The sequence below is a fragment of the Mauremys mutica genome, chromosome 2 (genome assembly GCF_020497125.1).
Source record: "Mauremys mutica isolate MM-2020 ecotype Southern chromosome 2, ASM2049712v1, whole genome shotgun sequence".
In the NCBI taxonomy this organism is placed as follows: Eukaryota; Metazoa; Chordata; order Testudines; family Geoemydidae; genus Mauremys; species Mauremys mutica.
The window spans coordinates 291,812,151-291,832,319 of NC_059073.1; the positions used below are offsets into that span (position 1 = coordinate 291,812,151).

Here is a 20,169-nt window from a genome sequence, read left to right on the forward strand (position 1 = left end):
GTGGGGCGACATGACGGCCCTTCCCAGCACTGGATGGGGAGAGGTGGCATGGTCCTGTTGGTGGGTCACTGTGGCCACGGCAGCCACCACGTTCACTGCTCGGCAGCAGATCCTGAGCTGAGGGAGAAGAACCGTGTGTGACATCTACTGCGACCCCCTGCAGGATCTTTGGGGACCAATGTGTTAAACCTAGAAATGGCTTCGGGATTATGGTATTCTACTCTCAGTTAAGGGGAGTCACTAAAACTGAACCATTCTAAAGAGGCACCTGCCCCTGGACAGGTTTTCATGCACTGGTTCAAACTGGGCTTTCCAGAGACAATCAGAGCAAGGGCTTTTGGCATAAATAAGCTGAGTTTAAACTGGCACGGATTCTGATCCAGCAAACGGACAGGGCCTTCTGTCCACGGGGGGCCCCAACCTTTGCGGAAGTGTTAGAAAGACTTTGCCCTGGCATGGGCCCCATAAGACTGGTGGGTGATTCCTGGAATGTTTAGTGTTTGCTTAAATTGTGGGTGCCCAGGAACCAGGGCAGAACAGAGGGTGTCAAAGTGCAGTTAATGCTGAATCTATTCCAGTTAATGCTGAAACTGTCCTTTATCGTTAGAAAGTATTTCCTAATATCTAACCCAACTCTCCCGAGTTGCAGATGAAGCCAATTGCTTCGTGTCCTACCTTCAGTGTCCATGGAGAGCAATTGATCACCATCCTCTTTACAACGGCCCTTAACACATCTGACGACTGTTATCGGGTCCCCCTCAGTCTTCTTTTCTCAAGACTAAACATGCCCAGTTTTTTCCCCTTTCCTCATAGGTCAGGTTTTCGAGACCTTTTATCATTTTGGTTGCTCTCCTCTGGTCTCTCTGCAATTTGTTCATGTATTTTTTAAAGTGTGGCACCCACAACTAGACACAGCACTCCAGTGGGGTCTCACCGGTGCCCCGTAGAATGGAACAATTACCTCCTGGGGCTTACATGTGACATATCTCTTAAGACACCCCAGAATGATATTCAGCTTTTTCAAAATAACATCCCCTCATTGGCTTATATTCAGTTTGTGATCTACTGTAACCCCAGATCCATTTCTGCATATTACCACCTAGCCAGTCAGTCCCCATTTTGTATTTGTGCATTTGATTTTTCCTTCCTTGGTGTAGAACTTTGCACTTGTCTTTACTGAGTATTATTTTGTTGATCTCAGAAAAGTTCTCCAATTGATCAAGGTGATTTTGAATTTTAATCCTGTCCTGCAAAGTGCTTGCAACCCCTCTCAGCTTGGTGTCCTCTGCAAATTTCTTAAGCATACTCTCCACTCCATTATCCACCTCATTAATGAAAATATTGAATAGTAATGGACCCAGGACAGACCACTGGAGGTCACCATTAAATACACCCTCCCATTTTGACTGTGAACATTCATAACTACTTTCTTAGTATGTTTTTTCAACCGGTGTTGCACCCACCTTGTAGTATTTCATCTTCACCACATTTCTCTCATTTGCTTATGCAAATGTCATGTGGGACTGTGTCAAAAGCTTTACTAAAATCAAGATTTAGCACATCTACTGCTTCACCCTATCCACTGGGCCAGTAACCTGACAAAGAAAGAAATTAAGTTGATTTGGCATGATTTCTTCTTGACAAAGCCATTTTGTCTACTACTCATCATGCTGTTCTATTCTAGGCGCTTACACAGGGATTGTTTAATGGTCTGTTTGAGTAACTTTCCAGGTGTTGAAGTTAAGCTGACTGTCTGTAATTCCGCAGGTCCTCTTTGTTCCCTTTTTTAAAGAGAGGTACCATGATTTCCCTTCTGTAGTCCTCTGGGACTCCACCCATCCTCCATGAGTTCTGGAAGACAATCGCTACTGGTACAAAGATTGCTTCAGCTACTTCCTTAAGTACCCTAGGGTGAATGGCGTCCAGCTTTGCCAACTTGAATACATCCAATACATCGAGGGTTTTCAGTCTGATGGAATTTGTACCTTTAATGACCCTGCTTTGGGATTTTGTCCCTGTGGGTTTGTGTACAGGAAGGTGGGAAGGGAGCTGTGGGGTCCTCTTTCATTATCAACACCGTGCTGAAAGCTGTGCTGGGAGCCTGAACTCTACGGGTGTGCCTGGTTGGGAGAAACCTTGGAGCAGCCCCATCTTGTTTTTTAGGGAAAAATTCCCCCCATGGCAGAGGGTCTGCAAAGGGACCTGAGCACCATCAAGCCTTTAACACAGGACATTGTCAGTCCCTCCTTGCTGGAGTGTACTAAACCCTCAGGGGGTGATTTCTTTGGGGGTTATGGGGCTACCTGGGTCATAGAGCCGACAGGGCAGTGGGTGTTACCCACTTTCTAGATGAAACCCGCAGTAAATCAGGGAGGCTGAGTGAGTCCCTGAAGGACGTGACTGTTAACCCATTTAAGATCCTCAGTGACTGTATCCGGGGCTTGCGTGTGCTATTTCAACCCATTCCCTTAGGACTCTCAAGGCCAATTTTTTAGCCTTCTTGTGGTGGATGAATGTAAATTCCAGTTTCTAAAGCATTACATGCCCTGAGTACTAAATTTTCCAAAGTGACCATTGATTTTGGGTGCCTCAAAACTTAGTAAGACCTTGAAGGGGCCACATTTTCGGAGGGAAGTTGCTCAGCATTTTCTGAAAACCAGGCCCCTTCGAGGACATCCTGTGTTGGGCACCCATAGCTGCTAGTCACTGTTAACAAGCTGAGCCTTAGTGTCTGGATCTCTGTTGCAATAGAGAAGGTGTTGGCAGGGGCCCCTTCCATTAAAAAAAAGGTTGCAATACTATAGAATACTGTGTTCTCGTGGGGGGCCCTGTGGGGCCCAGGGCCGGGGACAAATTGCCCCACTTGCCCCACCCTCACCCCCCGGGCAGCCCTGGGCATTGGGTCTCTTTAATGAGGATGGCATGTGACTCCTAGTTGGGGGTGTTCATTGGCCAGTAGCACAGTCAGGTGACTCACTCCGGTTCACGTCCCTAATCTCCTCCCACAATATGGAAGAAGAGGACAACAGTATAGTTTGCAGAATGGCAATTTATTATGCAGAGGCGCCCTGGTGAGCAGCACTGCAACAGCTGCTAAGCAGCGGATAGAAGCAGATGCTCTGAAGCTGTTCAGATTGTTTCAAGCCTTGCTTCCGATGGTGCTTCCAATGGAGGAGAAATGGAGCCACAGCTGGGTCTGGCAGCAGCGGTTCCCTTTCATCTCCTCTCTCTCTGGATCTTCTTAGCCAAGGAATCCTAAACCCACACGAACGATTTTCCAGCGATGTCGATAAATAAACCTACCAGCTTTTCTCCCCCAACGTTTCCAGCGACTCCTTGTGACGACATTAGGCTAGAGAGGAAAGAGGTGAGGGTCAGAATCTCCACTCAGACTGAACCCGTCTCCTGCAGCTCAGGGACTGTTACTTTGTTCTCTCTTGTGTTTCATTTGTTATTAGCAATGACTAGAGGCCCCAACTTTGATCAGAGCTGTGATAGCTGCTGCACACTCGAACAGTGGGAGACAGTGTCTGCCCCAAGGGGCTTACAGTCTAGATAGACAGAGGGGTAAAGAGTGAGGGGGTGACAGTGTGACATGCCTGAGGTCACACAGCTGGTCAGTAGCAGAGCAGGGAGTAGAGCCCAGGTCTCCTGAGTCCCAATCCAGTGCCCTCTCCCCTGGAGCTCATGGCCTCTCCAGAGCAACAGAGAGCGTCCGACCAGTGTCACTGTGGGCCTAGGTGATTAGTGGGGGAGAGGAGTAGCCCTCAGGAGTGCGTGTTGCTGCTGGACTCTGGATGGAGGGTGACATCGCTCGGTGGCTCTGAGGGAGGGGCAGGAGCTTGCCTGCTGGAGGGACAGGGTGCAAGGGCCGTGCCATTGAAGGCCCATGATTATAAACTCAGCCATTATCCCCTCCCCCTTTGCTGTCTGTCACCCTTACGCCCACCTTGGGCAGGTCCCTGTTCTAGGATAAGAAGGAGGGGCCATGCTGGGGCCTTTGCCTGGGGTGTGGGACCAGGGGCCATTCAGTGTCTGCATCGCACAACGTTTGTAAATGTCGCTGCCAGACAAAGGCAGGTGGTGAGGAGCCTCCCCAGCCCCCTGCCCTTGCCCCGCTCCCAGGCACCGTATGGAGCTTTTGGTTTCTTACGTATCCCAGGGAGATTAGAATTTGCTCCCTGCAGTTCTGCTGGCGGCTGTAGGGTTCCACCTCCAGGCTCGTGGGGCAGGAGGCCTTTGCCAGCTCACCGCCAGCAGATGAGCTGGACACTTGTTCTGGGGACACTTGTCCAGTGTGAAATACCTGGCCAGGGTCTCAGCGAGGGAAACCCGTAACCCCGCCTCAGCCCAGCCGTGAGCAGAGAGGAGGCCGACTAGGCCACTCACCTCCTCAGACGCCTCCTCACATTTGATAATGAAGGAAGGGGGGTCCTGTTCAGTGGAGAAGAAGCCAGAGCAGTCTTTGACCAGCTGCAAGGGAGAGAAAAGAGACCTCAGCATCTTACTGTCCGGTTTGGTCACAAGTTCAGCAGGAGGTTGGGAGGCTCAGCCTCCGTCCTGGTTTGGACATCACAGTGGATCAGGACCCCATTGTGAGAGGAATTGTACAAACACAGGCCAGAAAGATGATCCCTGCCCTGAGGAGCTTTCAATGTAAGTAGCCTTTGCTCATGTTCAGTGGTTCCTTACTTTGCAAGCAGTCACTGTGGGATTCCTTGTGTCCTCCAGCTGCATGAGAGGGGCCATTCAGGAGACCTGGGTTGAATTTTCCTCTCTGCCACTGACCTGGTGTGTGACCTTGAGCGAGTCACATCACCCACCGGTGACCCGGGGATAAGAGCACCCCCTCTCGGCCAGCCTTTCTCGGTCTGGTCTATTTAGACTGTGAACACTTTGGGGCGGGACCAGGGGCGGTTCTAGGAATTTCGCCGCCCCAAGCACGGCGGCACGCCGCAGGGGGCGCGCTGGCAGTCGCTGGTCCCCCGGCTCCGGTAGACCTCCTGCAGACGTGCTTGCGGAGGGTCTGCTGGTCCCGCGGCTCCAGTGGAGCATCCTCAGGCACGCCTGCGGGAGGTCTACCGGAGCCGCTGGACCAGCGGACCCTCCGCAGACACGCCTGCGGGAGGTCCACCAGAGCCGCCTGCCGCCCTCCCGGCGACCGGCAGAGCGCCCCCCGCGGCATGCCGCCCCAAGCACGCGCTTGGCGCGCTGGGGTCTGGAGCCGGCCCTGGGCGGGACAGGGACTGTTTTGTTTGTGCAGCACCTGACACCATGGGGCCCTGATCTCATATGGGATGTCAAAGTGCTAGTGTACCACGTATCAGATTTTACACACGCTGCATCCCCTTCTCCTTGTGCCTTCAGTGAGGGTTCCCCGGTAGAACAGTGCCCCAGCTGACAACAGCAAACCAGAGATTAAAAACCATCCAGTCCTATAATTAGGGGTTGGATGAATGGATGGATGTGGCTTGTGAATTGATGTAAGGATCAGTAAGCAGGCTACTGCGGAAAGGGCGCAGTCCCCTGGCCCCGTTCCTTCCTTTATGTCTCTGCTGGAAACATACATTTTCTGTGAGGCTTCAGGACCTAACAGATGCTATTGGTCAACTTAAGGTGCAGAGGGAAGTGTCTCCATGCAGCAGGTGATCCTTACCCCATCTTCTTTGAATTCACACTGGTTGGGGTTGCGTTTCTCTGATGCCGGGCACACTGTCTCTTTCACAGTGAATGTCAGCGATTGGATAGTTTTTGAAGACACGTCCTAAGAAGAATTCAATGAAAGAACAAAATAAACATTCACTGTGAGCAGCAAGTCACCAGGCTCCCCTTTGGCCTTGTAATCATATTTTATTGTATTACAATATTGCCCGGCGGCAGGAATCTGATGGTGACTGCCCCGGGGAGGCAGGGCTCTGGCTGTCAGCCCCAGAGTGGCAGGACTCCATCTGTTCCCTTTATCCCCTCTCGAGCCCTATCCACCTGGGCTAATAGCCAGAGCTCTTCCAAAAAGAAAAAAAAAAGCACACATGCCCACTCCTCCCTTGCGAGGCCCGCCCCGTAGTTTGAGAACCGTTGCTCTAGTCTACTGACGTAATAAGTGATTGATAATCATTCTCAGCTGCTGTCTAGGGCCTTACCTATTTCAAATGCAGTTCAAACATTAATGCAGGAATGCAACTTTATATGCCATGGGCTAGATCTGGTGCAGCTCCATTGTCGTAAGCTGATGTGCACCAGATGCAGGTCTGTCTCATGTCTCTCCATCAGTAGGTTCAGAACAAATAATTGGTATCTTGCAATTCTTCCCCCATCTCCTGTCTTTCTCTTACACAAACAGTGAGTGACTGGATTTTCTATGTGCTCTAATTCCTGAAAGTGCGATTCTGGTTAGAAATGACAAGGTCCAAGTGAGGTCCTGGGATTCCAGGGCTTATTGCCTCACTGCAGTTTCCATATGTAGGTTCCTGTCTTGCAGAAGTTACTTGTGTGTGCCAATGTTTGCAGCATTGGGTCCCAAAGCGTCCTCCTTTTGGGCCTGATCAGGTACCACTCTGAGCACTCCTGTGTGGGGCTGAGTGCCCTCAACTTCCACTGACCCCACTGTGACCAGAGGGGAACAAGCCTGTCATTGAACAATGGTTATTTCCCTAGCTGTCAGTCCTGCAAATCGAACTTTGCTCTGAAGTTCAAGCCCTGCTGTTCCCTCTCCTGCCTCATCATGGGAATGCAGTAAACAACCTGCTGTTGATGATGCAGGAGAAGGAACAGAATCCAGCTCCCGCTCTGCAGAGCCAGCTGGAGTACAAAGGAGTGAGCATTTCTGTTAGCCATGGGCCAGGATTTTAGAACGTGGCTGGTGAGTTTATGTGCCTCGTAACTGGGCGCCCGGTTTGAGATCCTGAATGGGGCCTGATGCTCAGAGGGCAGGTGCTCAGCATGTTCTGGAAATCAGACCCTTTAATAGTGTTTCAAGTTGGGCACCTGAAATCACTTGTCACTTTCAAGACCCTTGGCCAACAGCTCTGATTGCATACGCAGAGGGAGCAGCTCTGCTGAGCAAGGGGATGCCAATGTGGGGCACACTCACTTTTCAGAGCAGTTAAAAAGGAACATAAGCTTGAACTGAACATAAAAAGTAACTCAGGCAACTTTTCCAGTCAGCATAGGTGTCAGTAAACAGGGCATTAATGAAAAATTACATACATTAGAATATAGCATGGTGTATGCTTATTTTGATTGCCAGGTATTGCTCCGTGCCTCAGTTTCCCCCTCTAAAATGTGGATAATAATACGTCCTTTCTCCCACCCTTTGTCTTATCTATGTAGATTGTAAAGTTCTAGGCAGGAACTGTCTCTTGCTATGTATTTGTAAAGCACCTAGCACAACAGGGCCGTGGTCTTGGCTTGAACCTCTAATGCTGCTGGGATATAAATAATTTCTCAATTAGGTCCTCCGCGAAGAATAGTGCCCAGCACTTTGTTACCACTTAATAAATAATGACAACAAGGGATTAACAAATGTCTTTAAATTAAATCTGTCTTCTACATACTGCTAAATTTGAATTCTCTGCGCAAGGAGACCCAGGGAGGGCACTGAATTCAAAGAATTTCTCCTCTGAAACCTTTTTAAATCTTCAGAAGTCCAAGCCTTCAATGATCAATCAGTATTTATTTGTAAAGGCTCAGAACCCAGACAGAATAAACAAAAGGAAACAAATGTATTACTTTAAAAAATTCAAGAACTGTAAGCCAATCCCATGATTTTTTCAGGGCAGACTCATTCTCTTTGAACACTTGTAGCTGGTCACCCCCTTTGCGCCAGGTGCTGTACAAATACAGATTAAGATGGTCCTTGCCCTGAATTGCTCACAGTATCATTCAAATGGAAACATTCTCTGCCTGCTGAATGTGAATGAACTGCTGGTGTCAGGCCCTTCCTCTGCAGCGGGACCGGGAAGCTGCTGTGTCGCAATAAAGGGAAATAGCTGTCTGGCTGCTACCCGTCCCTGCACATATTTCACTCCCTCTTTATAACCAATTTTGGCCATGCTGCTTTCAGTGACTCCAGCTGGCTTATCTGTAAATTCCCCGTTGTTCCCCTTCCCCATCCTCTGCCTACTTGGATTGTGAGCAGAAACTGTCTCTCATGGCACCACCAGAAATCAGCCCTGGATAATGACGAGGGTGCAAATAACCAGACTGTGGGTACAGGAGTCTAACATCAGAGGCAGCGATTCCCCATTGACCTGCTCCCTGAGCTCAAGCAGCATCGAATATACACAGGCCACAAAGCGATTCCCCAGCTCAGAGCCGTTACTAGGTATTTCTGCGCCTGAGGCAAGAATATAAAATTGCGCCCTCCCCCAGGGCCAGCTCTTCGGCGGCAATTCGGCAGTGGGTCCCTCAGTCCCTCTCGGAGGCAAGACCTGCCGCCGAATTGCTGCCGAAGAATGAATGAAGTGGCGGCGGTAGAGCTGCCGCCGAAGCGCCACCAATCGCAGCTTTTTTTTCTGCTTTTTTTCCCCCTCTGCTGCTTTCTGGGCCCCTTGGCTCTGTGCGCCCGAGGCAAGTGTCTCACTCGCCTCGCCCTTGTTACGGCTCTGCCCCAGGTCACTCACCCAGTCTGGCTGCGGCTCAGCTTCCAGGAGCCGATAGGCCAGTGTTGTGCCTGGCTCTTGGTTGTAGATCTCAACTGCAGCTAAAACCGCAGCCTCGTAGGTTGGCAGAGGGGACGATGAGGGCGCGGGGGCTGCTGTGACCACCCCGACGAGCAGCAGGACTTTCAGGCAGGTCTCCATCCTGTGCCCTGGGGCATTCAGTGAGAGCTGGGTGGGCAGAACTGTCCCTCCCGGGGGAAGCCCTTCTATACACTGTCTCCTCTGTAGGGGCTACTGCCTCATTGGCTGCCTTCTTCAGTCCTCCCTTAACCGGTGAGTTTTCCCCATCCATCTGCAGGACGTTTCCATTGGCCACCCTCCAGGGCAGGAACGGGGAGGTCGGTCAGAGGAAAAGGAGGGTTTTTTCAAATACATTGCTGAAATCGTGTGCACCAATTGCAAAACAGCCCATGGTGGTGGATAGGGGGTATCTAGAGCCGGAAAGGCTGAGCGACGTGTCTTAATTCTGTTGGGCCAGATCTGCAGCTGGTACAAGTTGCCATAGCTCCAGTGGCTTTCATGGATCTACGCTGATTTACACCAATAGAAGACCTGTCCCCTAAAGTCCAGACAACCAGAGCTTTACCCGTCAGCTCTCAGTCCAGAAATCCCACAACAAGCATTCCCCCAGAGCCAGTCAGTAGCTCCAGGTCATTGGTTTTGATGGTGCCACCACTAAATCCAAGGGGAACGTACAGTCCATCGACAATGGATAACCACACACCGGACTGCTCCTGACAGGCCAACCGGCTCTTCTGTATCCCTAGCAGTGGGGCTCCCCCGTGTCCAATAGGAAGACCCTGTTATAAAGCCTGAGAGATTTTGCTTTCATGAAAGCTTCCTATGAGTCATCCTAACCCGTCCCTTCTTAATGTTATTCCATGGCTCCTAGTCATACTCCTAGCTCCCTTTAGAAATGTATCCCCCTCTCATGGGTTAAGTCCTTTGTAGGCTGCTGCCATATTTTCCTTATCCTGTATTCACAGATGGCCAATTTTTACTGCACGTGGCTGTGTACCTGCCCAAGAAAAGTTGAATTAATTTTGAGAGTCAGATTTCATGAGACGCTGTCTCAAATGTGTTACCAAAAGCCAGTTATATCCCATCGACCACTTCCCCTTCACCCACTGGTCCTGCAGTTCTGTCAAGCACAACAATCAGACGGTCAGACCTCTTCTTTTTATGTGATCAGAGCACGTTCTCTGTGTCCCGAGTGGGGCCCTCGCAATACTTTCCCTCCTACATAAAACACCGTGAACAGTGTGGACGGTATTGCTGGCTATGAAGCCCCCTTGATCAGGATTCTGCTGCGGGATGAGAACAGGAAGTCTCAGGATTCTTTCTTCAGCTCATTTCTTGCACATTCGGGCTGACCGTTTAGCTGCGGTTTTGTAATCCAGGCAGGACGGACGGGGCTTGTAACTGACAATTCCATCCCTCCCTGTGCGGTATGTGAATTAAAGCTGGTGCTGTGCTACGCGGGGTCGGGTGGCAGTGCGCTCGGCCCACTTACTTCTTTATCAGTCAGTTGCTGAAATGCTAGAAATTCTTCTAGTGTCTTATAACACTCACCTGTTAGCTCATCTGATCCTTGAACCTTGATAAAATGTAATTTACTGATTATAATTATTGTAAAACCATAATCACAAAATCATATATTGTCCAGCTGAAATTTCCCTCTCAGCCTAGGGGGAGGCTCTTGCATGTGCCCCCCTGGGGTATAGCTTGATGCAGCCTTGTATTTGGTCACAGTTTGGATTTTGATGACTGAATTTGGCCATTAGTTTGCAAACTCTGTCAGCTCCATGTGTGACTTCCAGCAAGTCACTTTATCTGTCTGAGGCTCAGTTCCCCATCTGTGACTAGGGATCGCACTCTTCGTCCGTATGGCCTGTTTAGAGTGAACACTCGTAAGGACAATGATTCTCCTGTCTATGTGTGTGTACAGCTCTTAGCATAACTGATCTTGGTAGGTGCTAGTGTCATATGTAAGAAGACCGAGGCTCATGGCAGGGAAGAATTCAGCCCCCGGTCTTTAGTTTCTGACACTCTATTGAACAGTGGTTGCTCTGAGAGTCCCCTTGCAGCTCTGTTGCAGCCCCAAGGTTTAGCACTGCTCAGCCAAGGGGCCTGCAAACATTTGCAGTCTCCTTCTTGAAAGTGCATCTGTAACAAGATGTTCTCTTGTATCTGTCAGATGTCTCGGTGCTTTCTCCGTGCAGCTCTCCAGCACAGACCTGATCACTGAACCCTGCTTAGCCCAACACTCCTGCTTCATTGAAATTTGAGGGATTCTTCTTGGTTTGCCCTGTGTTACCAGCAGGGCCGGCTCCAGGGTTTTTGCTGCCCCAAGCGGTGGGGAAAGAAAAAGAAAAAGCTGGGATCGCCATCGGCGGCAGCTCCACCGAGCTGCTTTCTTCTTCGGCGGCAGGTCCTTCCCTCCGGGAGGGACCAAGAGACCTGCCGCCAAACAGCCCGACGTGCCGCCCCTTCCCCTTGGCCGCCCCAAGCACCTGCTTGCTGAGCTGGTGCCTGGAGCCGACCCTGGGTACCAGTGTATCTGCACTACAATGAAATCCTCCGAGCACGGAGCACAGGCTCCTCCGTCTGAAGCACAATCTGGCCTTGGGAAACTGACCAGCATTTATCCCTCGTGGCAGTACAAGTTCCTCAAGCAGCCTCTTTCTCCAGATCTCACTGACACATCTTCCCTGTACGCCCAGTTTCCCAGATCTGGAGGGAAGCTGCCTTCTTCGTAGCCAGCCAGCACATCTTCCCTGTGTCCCCCATGCCCCAGATCCTGGAGTCCAGCCCCTCCCTCCAGGGCCAGCCAGTATTGATTTCAACGCAATCCTCCCTGCTCAGACGGTCCCCACAACCGTGCCATGCTGCAGGCTCCTCCACAACTCCCCGGCTCTTGGCCCTGGAAGAGCGAGGGAGCTGGACCTACAGGCCTTGAACTCCCTTTCCAAAGTTCGGAGGATCTGGAGCACAGAGATCGAAGCCTGGGATTTCAAGAATCCCACTTGTTTCCATAGAGCTTTGTGTGTCCTCCTGAAGCCTTCAGCTAATGAGAGACCCCTCGTCTGCGTGAAGTGTTTTTAAGACAGGTTGGTTTAAAGGGGACCCTGGGGCCATCTCAGTACAGACTGGCATTAAAGACTGTCCTCATCAATGGTGGCTACCAGCCAGCTCCAGGCTTCATTCCTAGTTATGGTGCTTGGTGCAACGGGACCCTGATACCGGCCCTGAACTGGGGCTGCTGTGATGCAAATCACTGATAATAAATAATTTTGCCATGACTTTTCCCCTAGAAATGGCTCTTTGGGGTTTTCAAACACCCTGTGCCCATCACACACACAATGCAAATATCCCAGAACACTACACGTGTGTGGTGTGTCCTGTTGTGTTGGACAGTCTGTGATTTACCCTACACGGAACTAAAGTGCCTTTCCTTTCTCGAGTTATGCTTTGGTTAGAGGAGACAAATGGCATAACTGTGCCTGCTACTCCCTGCAATGGAGATTATAATATTTCTCTAGACCTGGGTCTCTGAAGTGTTGGGAGGGTTAATTAGACAATGTCTGAGTACATAAAATGTAATATAAATTCTGCTTTTAGAGCAAAGTACTGGAACGTTATGGCAGTTGCAGGTTTGCTTCCCAAATGCGATGGTATTTCTTTTGCGAATGCAGGAAATAGAAGTTATTTGGGTAACACCCCCAGTAGTTTGCTCACTGGAATAGGGTTTCTAGTCCATTTCTTTGCTGTGCTAAGTGAAACCCCAATTCCACAGTATTGTGCGGACAGAAAGATCCTGGCACCCATGTGGCACCCCATTGTGTCTTCATTGCGGTCCATGTGGGCACAGGGTTCTGTCCTTTAGAATAGCTGCAGATCTGGGGCTTAAAAGTTGGAGCACTTGTACCGTTCAGAGTAGAAATACGGTGCATTTTTGAATGGTGAAGGTAATTGACCACGGGAACAATTTACCTCGGGATGTGCTGGATTCTCCATCACTTGCAGGCTTTCAGTCAGGACTGGATCTCTTTCTAAAAGAGATGCTCTCGCTCAAATGGAAGCTACAGAGTTGAGGCAGAAATGATTGGCTGAGGTTCTTTGGCCTGTCCTATTTTCTGCAGCAGGTCAGACTAGACGCCCACAATGGTCCCTGGTGGCCTTAACAACTATGACTGTATGAAAGCTGTGAACGTCGGCAGCAACGCTTCAGTTACATATTTATGTGGTTCCAAATTCCTTTCTCAGCGAAAGCTTGGACGCTCCCTCATCTCTGCCTCTTCTTACAATGGCATCATTGTTAGCACGAGAACCTTCCTCTCTGCAGCTCCTGTCAATTGGACCAAGCATCTGTCCGTCAGATGATATTTTGTATAAAAATTCCAAATCCACTCGGTCCCTGTGCTTTACCAGTGCCTCTCACATGTCAAACTCAATGAAGAGTTTAGTCATATAATGACAAGCGAGTGTTGCCCAGAAGTGTGTCTAGCAGTCTATAATATGTGCACAAAGTTGTCAGTCTGTCCTCCACCACACTCTCTCTCTCTCTCTCTCTCTCTCTCTCTCTCTGTATGCACAGTCTCCAAAGGCAGACATGCCATCACACACAATGGAAAAAATCATACCCTACCTATGGGATAAATTCCTTGCTGGTAACAGTGCCTCCTGATCTGTTGAATTTAAGGGAGTTATGCCTGTTACCATCAGGTGAAGTTCCCAGTGATTATAACCTGGGTGCCTAGAGATGCAGGTACCTTTGTCCCAGGAGGATCACTAGCAGAGTAGGTGCAGTAAGATATCTCCCTGGCGGTGGGTTTCCCTGACAAAGAGCTGCAAGGGCTGGTGCCCTCTGGACACTGAAAGCCGTACACTCTTGTGAATGTGGGGTGTGCAGCCTAACCCCAGGATTCCAGCTGATTTGAGTTCCCATCTCTGCTAGTCCTGGCACATTTGCCAACAGATATTTCCTGCAAAAGGAAGCAACAGCTTTTGGGAAACTTCACGTGCACAAACAACAAATCCCCCAAGGTCAGAGTGACAATCGGTGGTGTCCTAGTGGGGCGACATGACGGCCCTTCCCAGCACTGGATGGGGAGAGGTGGCATGGTCCTGTTGGTGGGTCACTGTGGCCACGGCAGCCACCACGTTCACTGCTCGGCAGCAGACCCTGAGCTGAGGGAGAAGAACCGTGTGTGACATCTACTGCGACCCCCTGCAGGATCTTTGGGGACCAATGTGTTAAACCTAGAAATGGCTTCGGGATTATGGTATTCTACTCTCAGTTAAGGGGAGTCACTAAAACTGAACCATTCTAAAGAGGCACCTGCCCCTGGACAGGTTTTCATGCACTGGTTCAAACTGGGCTTTCCAGAGACAATCAGAGCAAGGGCTTTTGGCATAAATAAGCTGAGTTTAAACTGACACGGATTCTGATCCAGCAAACGGACAGGGCCTTCTGTCCACGGGGGGCCCCGACCTTTGCGGAAGTGTTAGAAAGACTTTGCCCTGGCACGGGCCCCATAGGACTGGTGGGTGATTCCTGGAATGTTTAGTGTTTGCTTAAATTGTGGGTGCCCAGGAACCAGGGCAGAGCAGGGGGTGTCAAAGTGCAGTTAATGCTGAAACTGTCCTTTATCGTTAGAAAGTATTTCCTAATATCTAACCCAACTCTCCCTAGTTGCGGATGAAGCCAATTGCTTCGTGTCCTACCTTCAGTGTCCATGGAGAGCAATTGGTCACCATCCTCTTTACAACGGCCCTTAACACATCTGACGACTGTTATCGGGTCCCCCTCAGTCTTCTTTTCTCAAGACTAAACATGCCCAGTTTTTTCCCCTTTCCTCATAGGTCAGGTTTTCGAGACCTTTTATCATTTTGGTTGCTCTCCTCTGGTCTCTCTGCAATTTGTTCATGTATTTTTTAAAGTGTGGCACCCACAACTAGACACAGCACTCCAGTGGGGTCTCACCGGTGCCCCGTAGAATGGAACAATTACCTCCTGAGGCTTACATGTGACATATCTCTTAAGACACCCCAGAATGATATTCAGCTTTTTCAAAATAACATCCCCTCATTGGCTTATATTCAGTTTGTGATCTCCTGTAACCCCAGATCCATTTCTGCAGTATTACCACCTAGCCAGTCAGTCCCCGTTTTGTATTTGTGCATTTGATTTTTCCTTCCTTGGTGTAGAACTTTGCACTTGTCTTTACTGAGTATTATTTTGTTGATCTCAGAAAAGTTCTCCAATTTATCAAGGTGATTTTGAATGTTAATCCTGTCCTGCAAAGTGCTTGCAACCCCTCTCAGCTTGGTGTCCTCTGCAGATTTCTTAAGCATACTCTCCACTCCATTATCCACCTCATCAATGAAAATATTGAATAGTAATGGACCCAGGACAGACCACTGGAGGTCACCATTAAATACACCCTCCCAGTTTGACCATGAATATTCATAACTACTTTTTGAGTATGTTTTTTCAACCAGTGTTGTACCCACCTTGTAGTATTTCATCTTCACCACATTTCTCTCATTTGCTTATGCAAATGTCATGTGGGACTGTGTCAAAAGCTTTACTAAAATCAAGATATAGCACATCTACTGCTTCACCCTATCCACTGGGCCAGTAACCTGACAAAGAAAGAAATTAAGTTGATTTGGCATGATTTCTTCTTGACAAAGCCATTTTGTCTACTACTCATCATGCTGTTCTATTCTAGGCGCTTACACGGGGATTGTTTAATGGTCTGTTTGAGTAACTTTCCAGGTGTTGAAGTTAAGCTGACTGTCTGTAATTCCGCAGGTCCTCTTTGTTCCCTTTTTTAAAGAGAGGTACCATGTTTTCCCTTCTGTAGTCCTCTGGGACTCCACCCATCCTCCATGAGTTCTGGAAGACAATCGCTACTGGTACAAAGATTGCTTCAGCTACTTCCTTAAGTACCCTAGGGTGAATGGCGTCCAGCCTTGCCAACTTGAATACATCTAACTTATTTAAATATTTAATCTGTTTCCCCTATTCTGGCTTGTGTTTCTTCCCCCTTCTTGTTAAGAATCTGGTCACAATCAACTCCTTTAGTGAAGACCGATGTAAAACAGGCATCAAACTCCTCAGCCTTCTTGGTGTATCCTCTGTTATTAGCTCCCCTTCCCTTTCCTCCATCTTACCCTTGCTCCTAATGTATTTATAGAACCTCTTCTTATTGCCTGGTATGTCCCTTGCTCGGTGTAACTTACTTTATATCTTAGCATTCCTGGTTTTTTCCTATGTTCTTGGGTTGTTCTTTTCTACTCATCCTTAGCAATTTGTCCATGTTTCCACTTTATAATGTTCAGGTCACTAAAGAGTGCCTGATGCAGCCATATTGCCTCTCATGAGACTTCATATCATTCATGACTTCAACTGATAGATTTTTAAGGGTAGAGCGTAAGGGCGGCAGAATCAGGTTTATTGTCAGGCCAAAGAGCTCGAGGGTTTTCAGTCTGATGGAATTTGTACCTTTAATGACCCTGCTTTGGGATTTTGTCCCTGTGGGTTTGTGTACAGGAAGGTGGGAAGGGAGCTGTGGGGTCCTCTTTCATTATCAACACCGTGCTGAAAGCTGTGCTGGGAGCCTGAACTCTACGGGTGTGCCTGGTTGGGAGAAACCTTGGAGCAGCCCCATCTTGTTTTTTAGGGAAAAATCCCCCCCATGGCAGAGGGTCTGCAAAGGGACCTGAGCACCATCAAGCCGTTAACACAGGACATTGTCAGTCCCTCCTTGCTGGAGTGTACTAAACCCTCAGGGAGTGATTTCTTTGGGGGTTATGGGGCTACCTGGGTCATGGAGCCAACAGGGCAGTGGGTGTTACCCACTTTCTAGATGAAACCCGCAGTAAATCAGGGAGGCTGAGTGAGTCCCTGAAGGACGTGACTGTTAACCCATTTAAGATCCTCAGTGACTGTATCCGGGGCTTGCGTGTGCTATTTAAACCCATTCCCTTAGGGCTCTCAAGGCCAATTTTTTTGCCATCTTGTGGTAGATGAATGTAAATTCCAGTTTCTAAAGCATTACATGCCCTGAGTACTAAATTTTCCAAAGTGACCATTGATTTTGGGTGCCTCAAAACTTAGAGAGACCTTGAAGGGGCCACAGTTTCGGAGGGAAGCTGCTCAGCATTTTCTGAAAACCAGGCCCCTTTGAGGACATCCTGTGTTGGGCACCCATAGCGGCTAGTCACTGTTAACAAGTTGAGCCTTAGTGTCTGGATCTCTGTTGCAATAGAGAAGGTGTTGGCAGGGCCGCCCAGAGGATTCAGGGGGCTCGGGGTAAAGCAATTTCGGGGGCCCCTTCCATAAAAAAAAGGTTGCAATACTATAGAATACTGTGTTCTCGTGGGGGCCCCTGTGGGGCCCAGGGCCTGGGACAAATTGCCCCACTTGCCCCACCCCCACCCCTCGGGCAGCCCTGGGCATTGGGTCTCTTTAATGAGTGTCAGGGACTCGAACCCCAACAGCGAAGTTCGTTGTCTGACCGCAGAGAGACCAGGCAACACCAGCAAGGTCCGATCAAAAGTTCTTTATTGATAAGTGCACGTATCAGTAAAGAACAGCTCGTATCCGAAAAGAACCAGCCCCCACCTTTACAGCTTAGTATTAGCTTATATAGACAGTTTTATTACGTCATAAATTATTCACTTCACACAACCCATATCCCACCCCCCTTTGGTTAGTAACAAACCCTAATAACAAAGCACATCTGTCTTTCTTTATAATGTAAGCAAGTTGTGATGCCCCAGCAACTTTCTTATCAGCATAGTTGCCAAGCACCAGACACTGGAAGACAGGAGTTAACGCAGCTGGTAACTTGAGGAATGCACCTCCCTTTCGTATCTCACTTTTTCCCAGGGCTTTATGAAACATGCTGACTTCAGTCAGATTGACATAACTGGTTTTTGTGCTACATCTTTATTCAGGCCTAACAATCCCCCCTTTGTCCCTAGAGGACCAACGGGACTCTTGGGACAACAAATGATCGCTTGGCAGGGCACAACCGGGTTACGGTTTCTTCAGTTGCAGACGAAGCTACAAATCGCCTTCAGGGGTAACAGTTCATTGGTCTGGGGCACTGACTATAAATCAGGTAGGTATACCAAGGGGTCTAATGTCCCAGATGTCTCGGTAAATAATTCAGTCCCACACGCCTCCTCCCCATGGACCCGGCAGGATCTGGTATGTGGGAGCCCACACCCACCCTAACCGGTCCAAATGCTTGGAAGGAGCACTGTGAATGTCCACACTTCCATCCAGAAAGTGTCCAAGTATGTCTTCATGACCACAGATCAGATGGTACTCCTGTGTGTCTGTAAGGGCAGTGGGCCAAGTCCAGTGCTCAGGATCAATTTAAACATATTAGATCCCACTGCAATGCCTTTCCAGCCTCAGTGATATTTAGTACCATCTCTGTCAGTAACTTCTGGGTCACAGAACTAAGGGTGGAAATGACATGTAACTCACCAACTCCAGCTTGTACTTAAGATAGCTGAGCATCAAAAATAAGTCTAGTGGCCTTTTCTAGTTGGCCCAAGTTCTCATGATTTTCTTGGCCTTTAAGAATATTCCAAATGGCAGTGCACCATTGGCCCCTAGACCACAGGGATTTGGTCAATTCTCTTTCTTTCCAGAGGAAATAACCCAGGCCCTCTGTTGTGCTAATCTAATGGCAGCCCCTTGTGAGCAATCTGGGTATGTAAAAGCGATCTGAAAACTGGATAAGGACAATGCTATTCAAAATGCAATGAGGGAGGGCAATACATGCTGAAGGAGTTATCCAAAACACAGGGCACAGCCTGTAGAATAAACCCCAAAATCCAATTAATACCACAGTTCCAAACATAAGTCCCACAAATTTCTTCCTGCCAGTGTGTAATTGTTTGTTTCTTCACCAGGGTCAGTTCTTAATGTTCTTTTTGGTCAGGAATTCCTGGACTTTGGCAATGTCAGTGGAGTGAGTGTTTTTTTTTCTTCTTTCCCAAAACAGATGTAGTTTAGCATTCTACAGGGAAGAGATGATGAGTACATCACCCTGTAATGGTTTTGCTTCTTTTAGAAAAATTCAAAGGCACAATAGATTTGTCCGTGGACAAGGGAGAGGTTCAACCAGCACGTTACCTTGTCCTTTTGCCATGCTGTTCAGAAGCACAATAGAACTAGAAAAAAAAATAGGCTTATCATCAGTAGGAGAATTCTTCTGAGGTGGAGGGGTCTTTTTGCAGAGAGAATCCTGGGTCCAAACAGTCAGTCTTTGGCACTTCACAGCGGTGTTGGTAGTCAGCAGGACTCAATACGGGCCTTTCCAGCATGGAGCCAAGGCAGTCTTTCGTTGAAGGATCTTTATGTAGACCCAGTCTCCTGGTTCCAAGGGGTGAGAGGGCTGCTAGGATCTTTGGGTTGTTTCTTCTTTACCTGTGAGAAAAGAAACCTAACACATTGCATTAGTGTCTTTGCAGAGTTTACAAATTTTATAGCTGCATGGGCAAATTTAAGTCCCCCCCTTGTTCCTTTTGAGGGTTAGCCAAGTCTTAGCTGTGAGGAGTGTCCTTGAACAAAGTCAGTGTCTCAGCTTTAAACTGAGCATGTTATCTATTTTTTTTTTCAGTCAACTTGTTTTTTTTTTTTTTTCGCTTCCCTTCTCAGCTTTTTTTTTTTTTTTTTTAACCTACAAAAAAAACTTTCATGTTTTACGTATACACCTGGTGTTAACAATGAACACATACACATTGCTGTTATACAGTACATTAGTCTTATCTAATATATGCCACATATACCCTTTAACTAAAATAACCTTATTAGAGAGCTTTAAAACAACAAACCAGGACAAGCACACCCACTTTGATGAGTTCATTCAATACAAACTCTAGTCCAATAGCTTTCCACCATCCCCAGCCCTCTGGCTAGAAGTCTGAGGTAGCCAGAAGGATCCCATGTACAATATGGGGAGTGGGTTAACTTTCCATGCCCTTGCTTTCAAAGACTGTTAATATGCAAATTTCAATAACAATTGTCAATTAAAAGTTTTGGCCAATGTAGTATCTTTCTCTTACTTAAGAAAATGTATAAGACTTTAGTATATCACATTTTTCTGATGTATCCAAACACTTTGTATTCTAAGTTGAACAAAACAAATATCTGCATTTTAATCCAACACTGCTGCTTGATTTTAAATCAGACCATCCCATAAAAATATTAAACCCATCAATTTTGGCCACAAGACAACACCACAAGACAGAACATAGAACACAAAACACAATTTTTACTGTGCCAGCAAATCATGGTACGTTGAATGCTGTTCAGCCGGCATCAGTGTTCTCTGATTATCTGAAAGACAAAACAGAAGTCTACCTCTTCTGGGCAGGCAATCATTACTAAAAATATACAAATACTCTTGTTGATTTTAGGCAAAACAAGGGAATTACCCCATATTAATTAGATAATTTGCATTAATACAGATGCTTG

The 20,169-nt window shown here is 48.1% G+C and overlaps 1 protein-coding gene across 1 annotated transcript; it reads right to left on the minus strand.

Annotated features, from left to right (window-relative positions):
* Positions 1-3,039: 3,039 nt before the first annotated feature.
* Positions 3,040-8,900, minus strand: LOC123362698 (cathelicidin-2-like). The gene is made up of 4 exons (XM_045003126.1): positions 8,622-8,900; positions 5,657-5,764; positions 4,390-4,473; positions 3,040-3,352 (listed from the first exon to the last, which is right to left on the minus strand). The coding sequence occupies exons 1-4, from the start codon at positions 8,799-8,801 to the stop codon at positions 3,242-3,244; spliced, it is 483 nt and encodes a 160-aa protein (XP_044859061.1). The 5' UTR covers positions 8,802-8,900; the 3' UTR covers positions 3,040-3,241.
* Between the last annotated feature and the right edge of the window lie 11,269 nt (positions 8,901-20,169).

Excerpts from the sequence above, each read along its gene's own strand:
- LOC123362698 (XM_045003126.1), bottom strand. The coding sequence starts at position 8,801 with ATGGAGACCTGCCTGAAAGTCCTGCTGCTCGTCGGGGTGGTCACAGCA. Across the intron at positions 5,765-8,621 it reads CTGAGCCGCAGCCAGACTGG|GACGTGTCTTCAAAAACTAT; the intron begins GTGAGTGACCTG and ends AATTCTTCTTAG. Across the intron at positions 4,474-5,656 it reads GTGAATTCAAAGAAGATGGG|CTGGTCAAAGACTGCTCTGG; the intron begins GTAAGGATCACC and ends TCTCCCTTGCAG.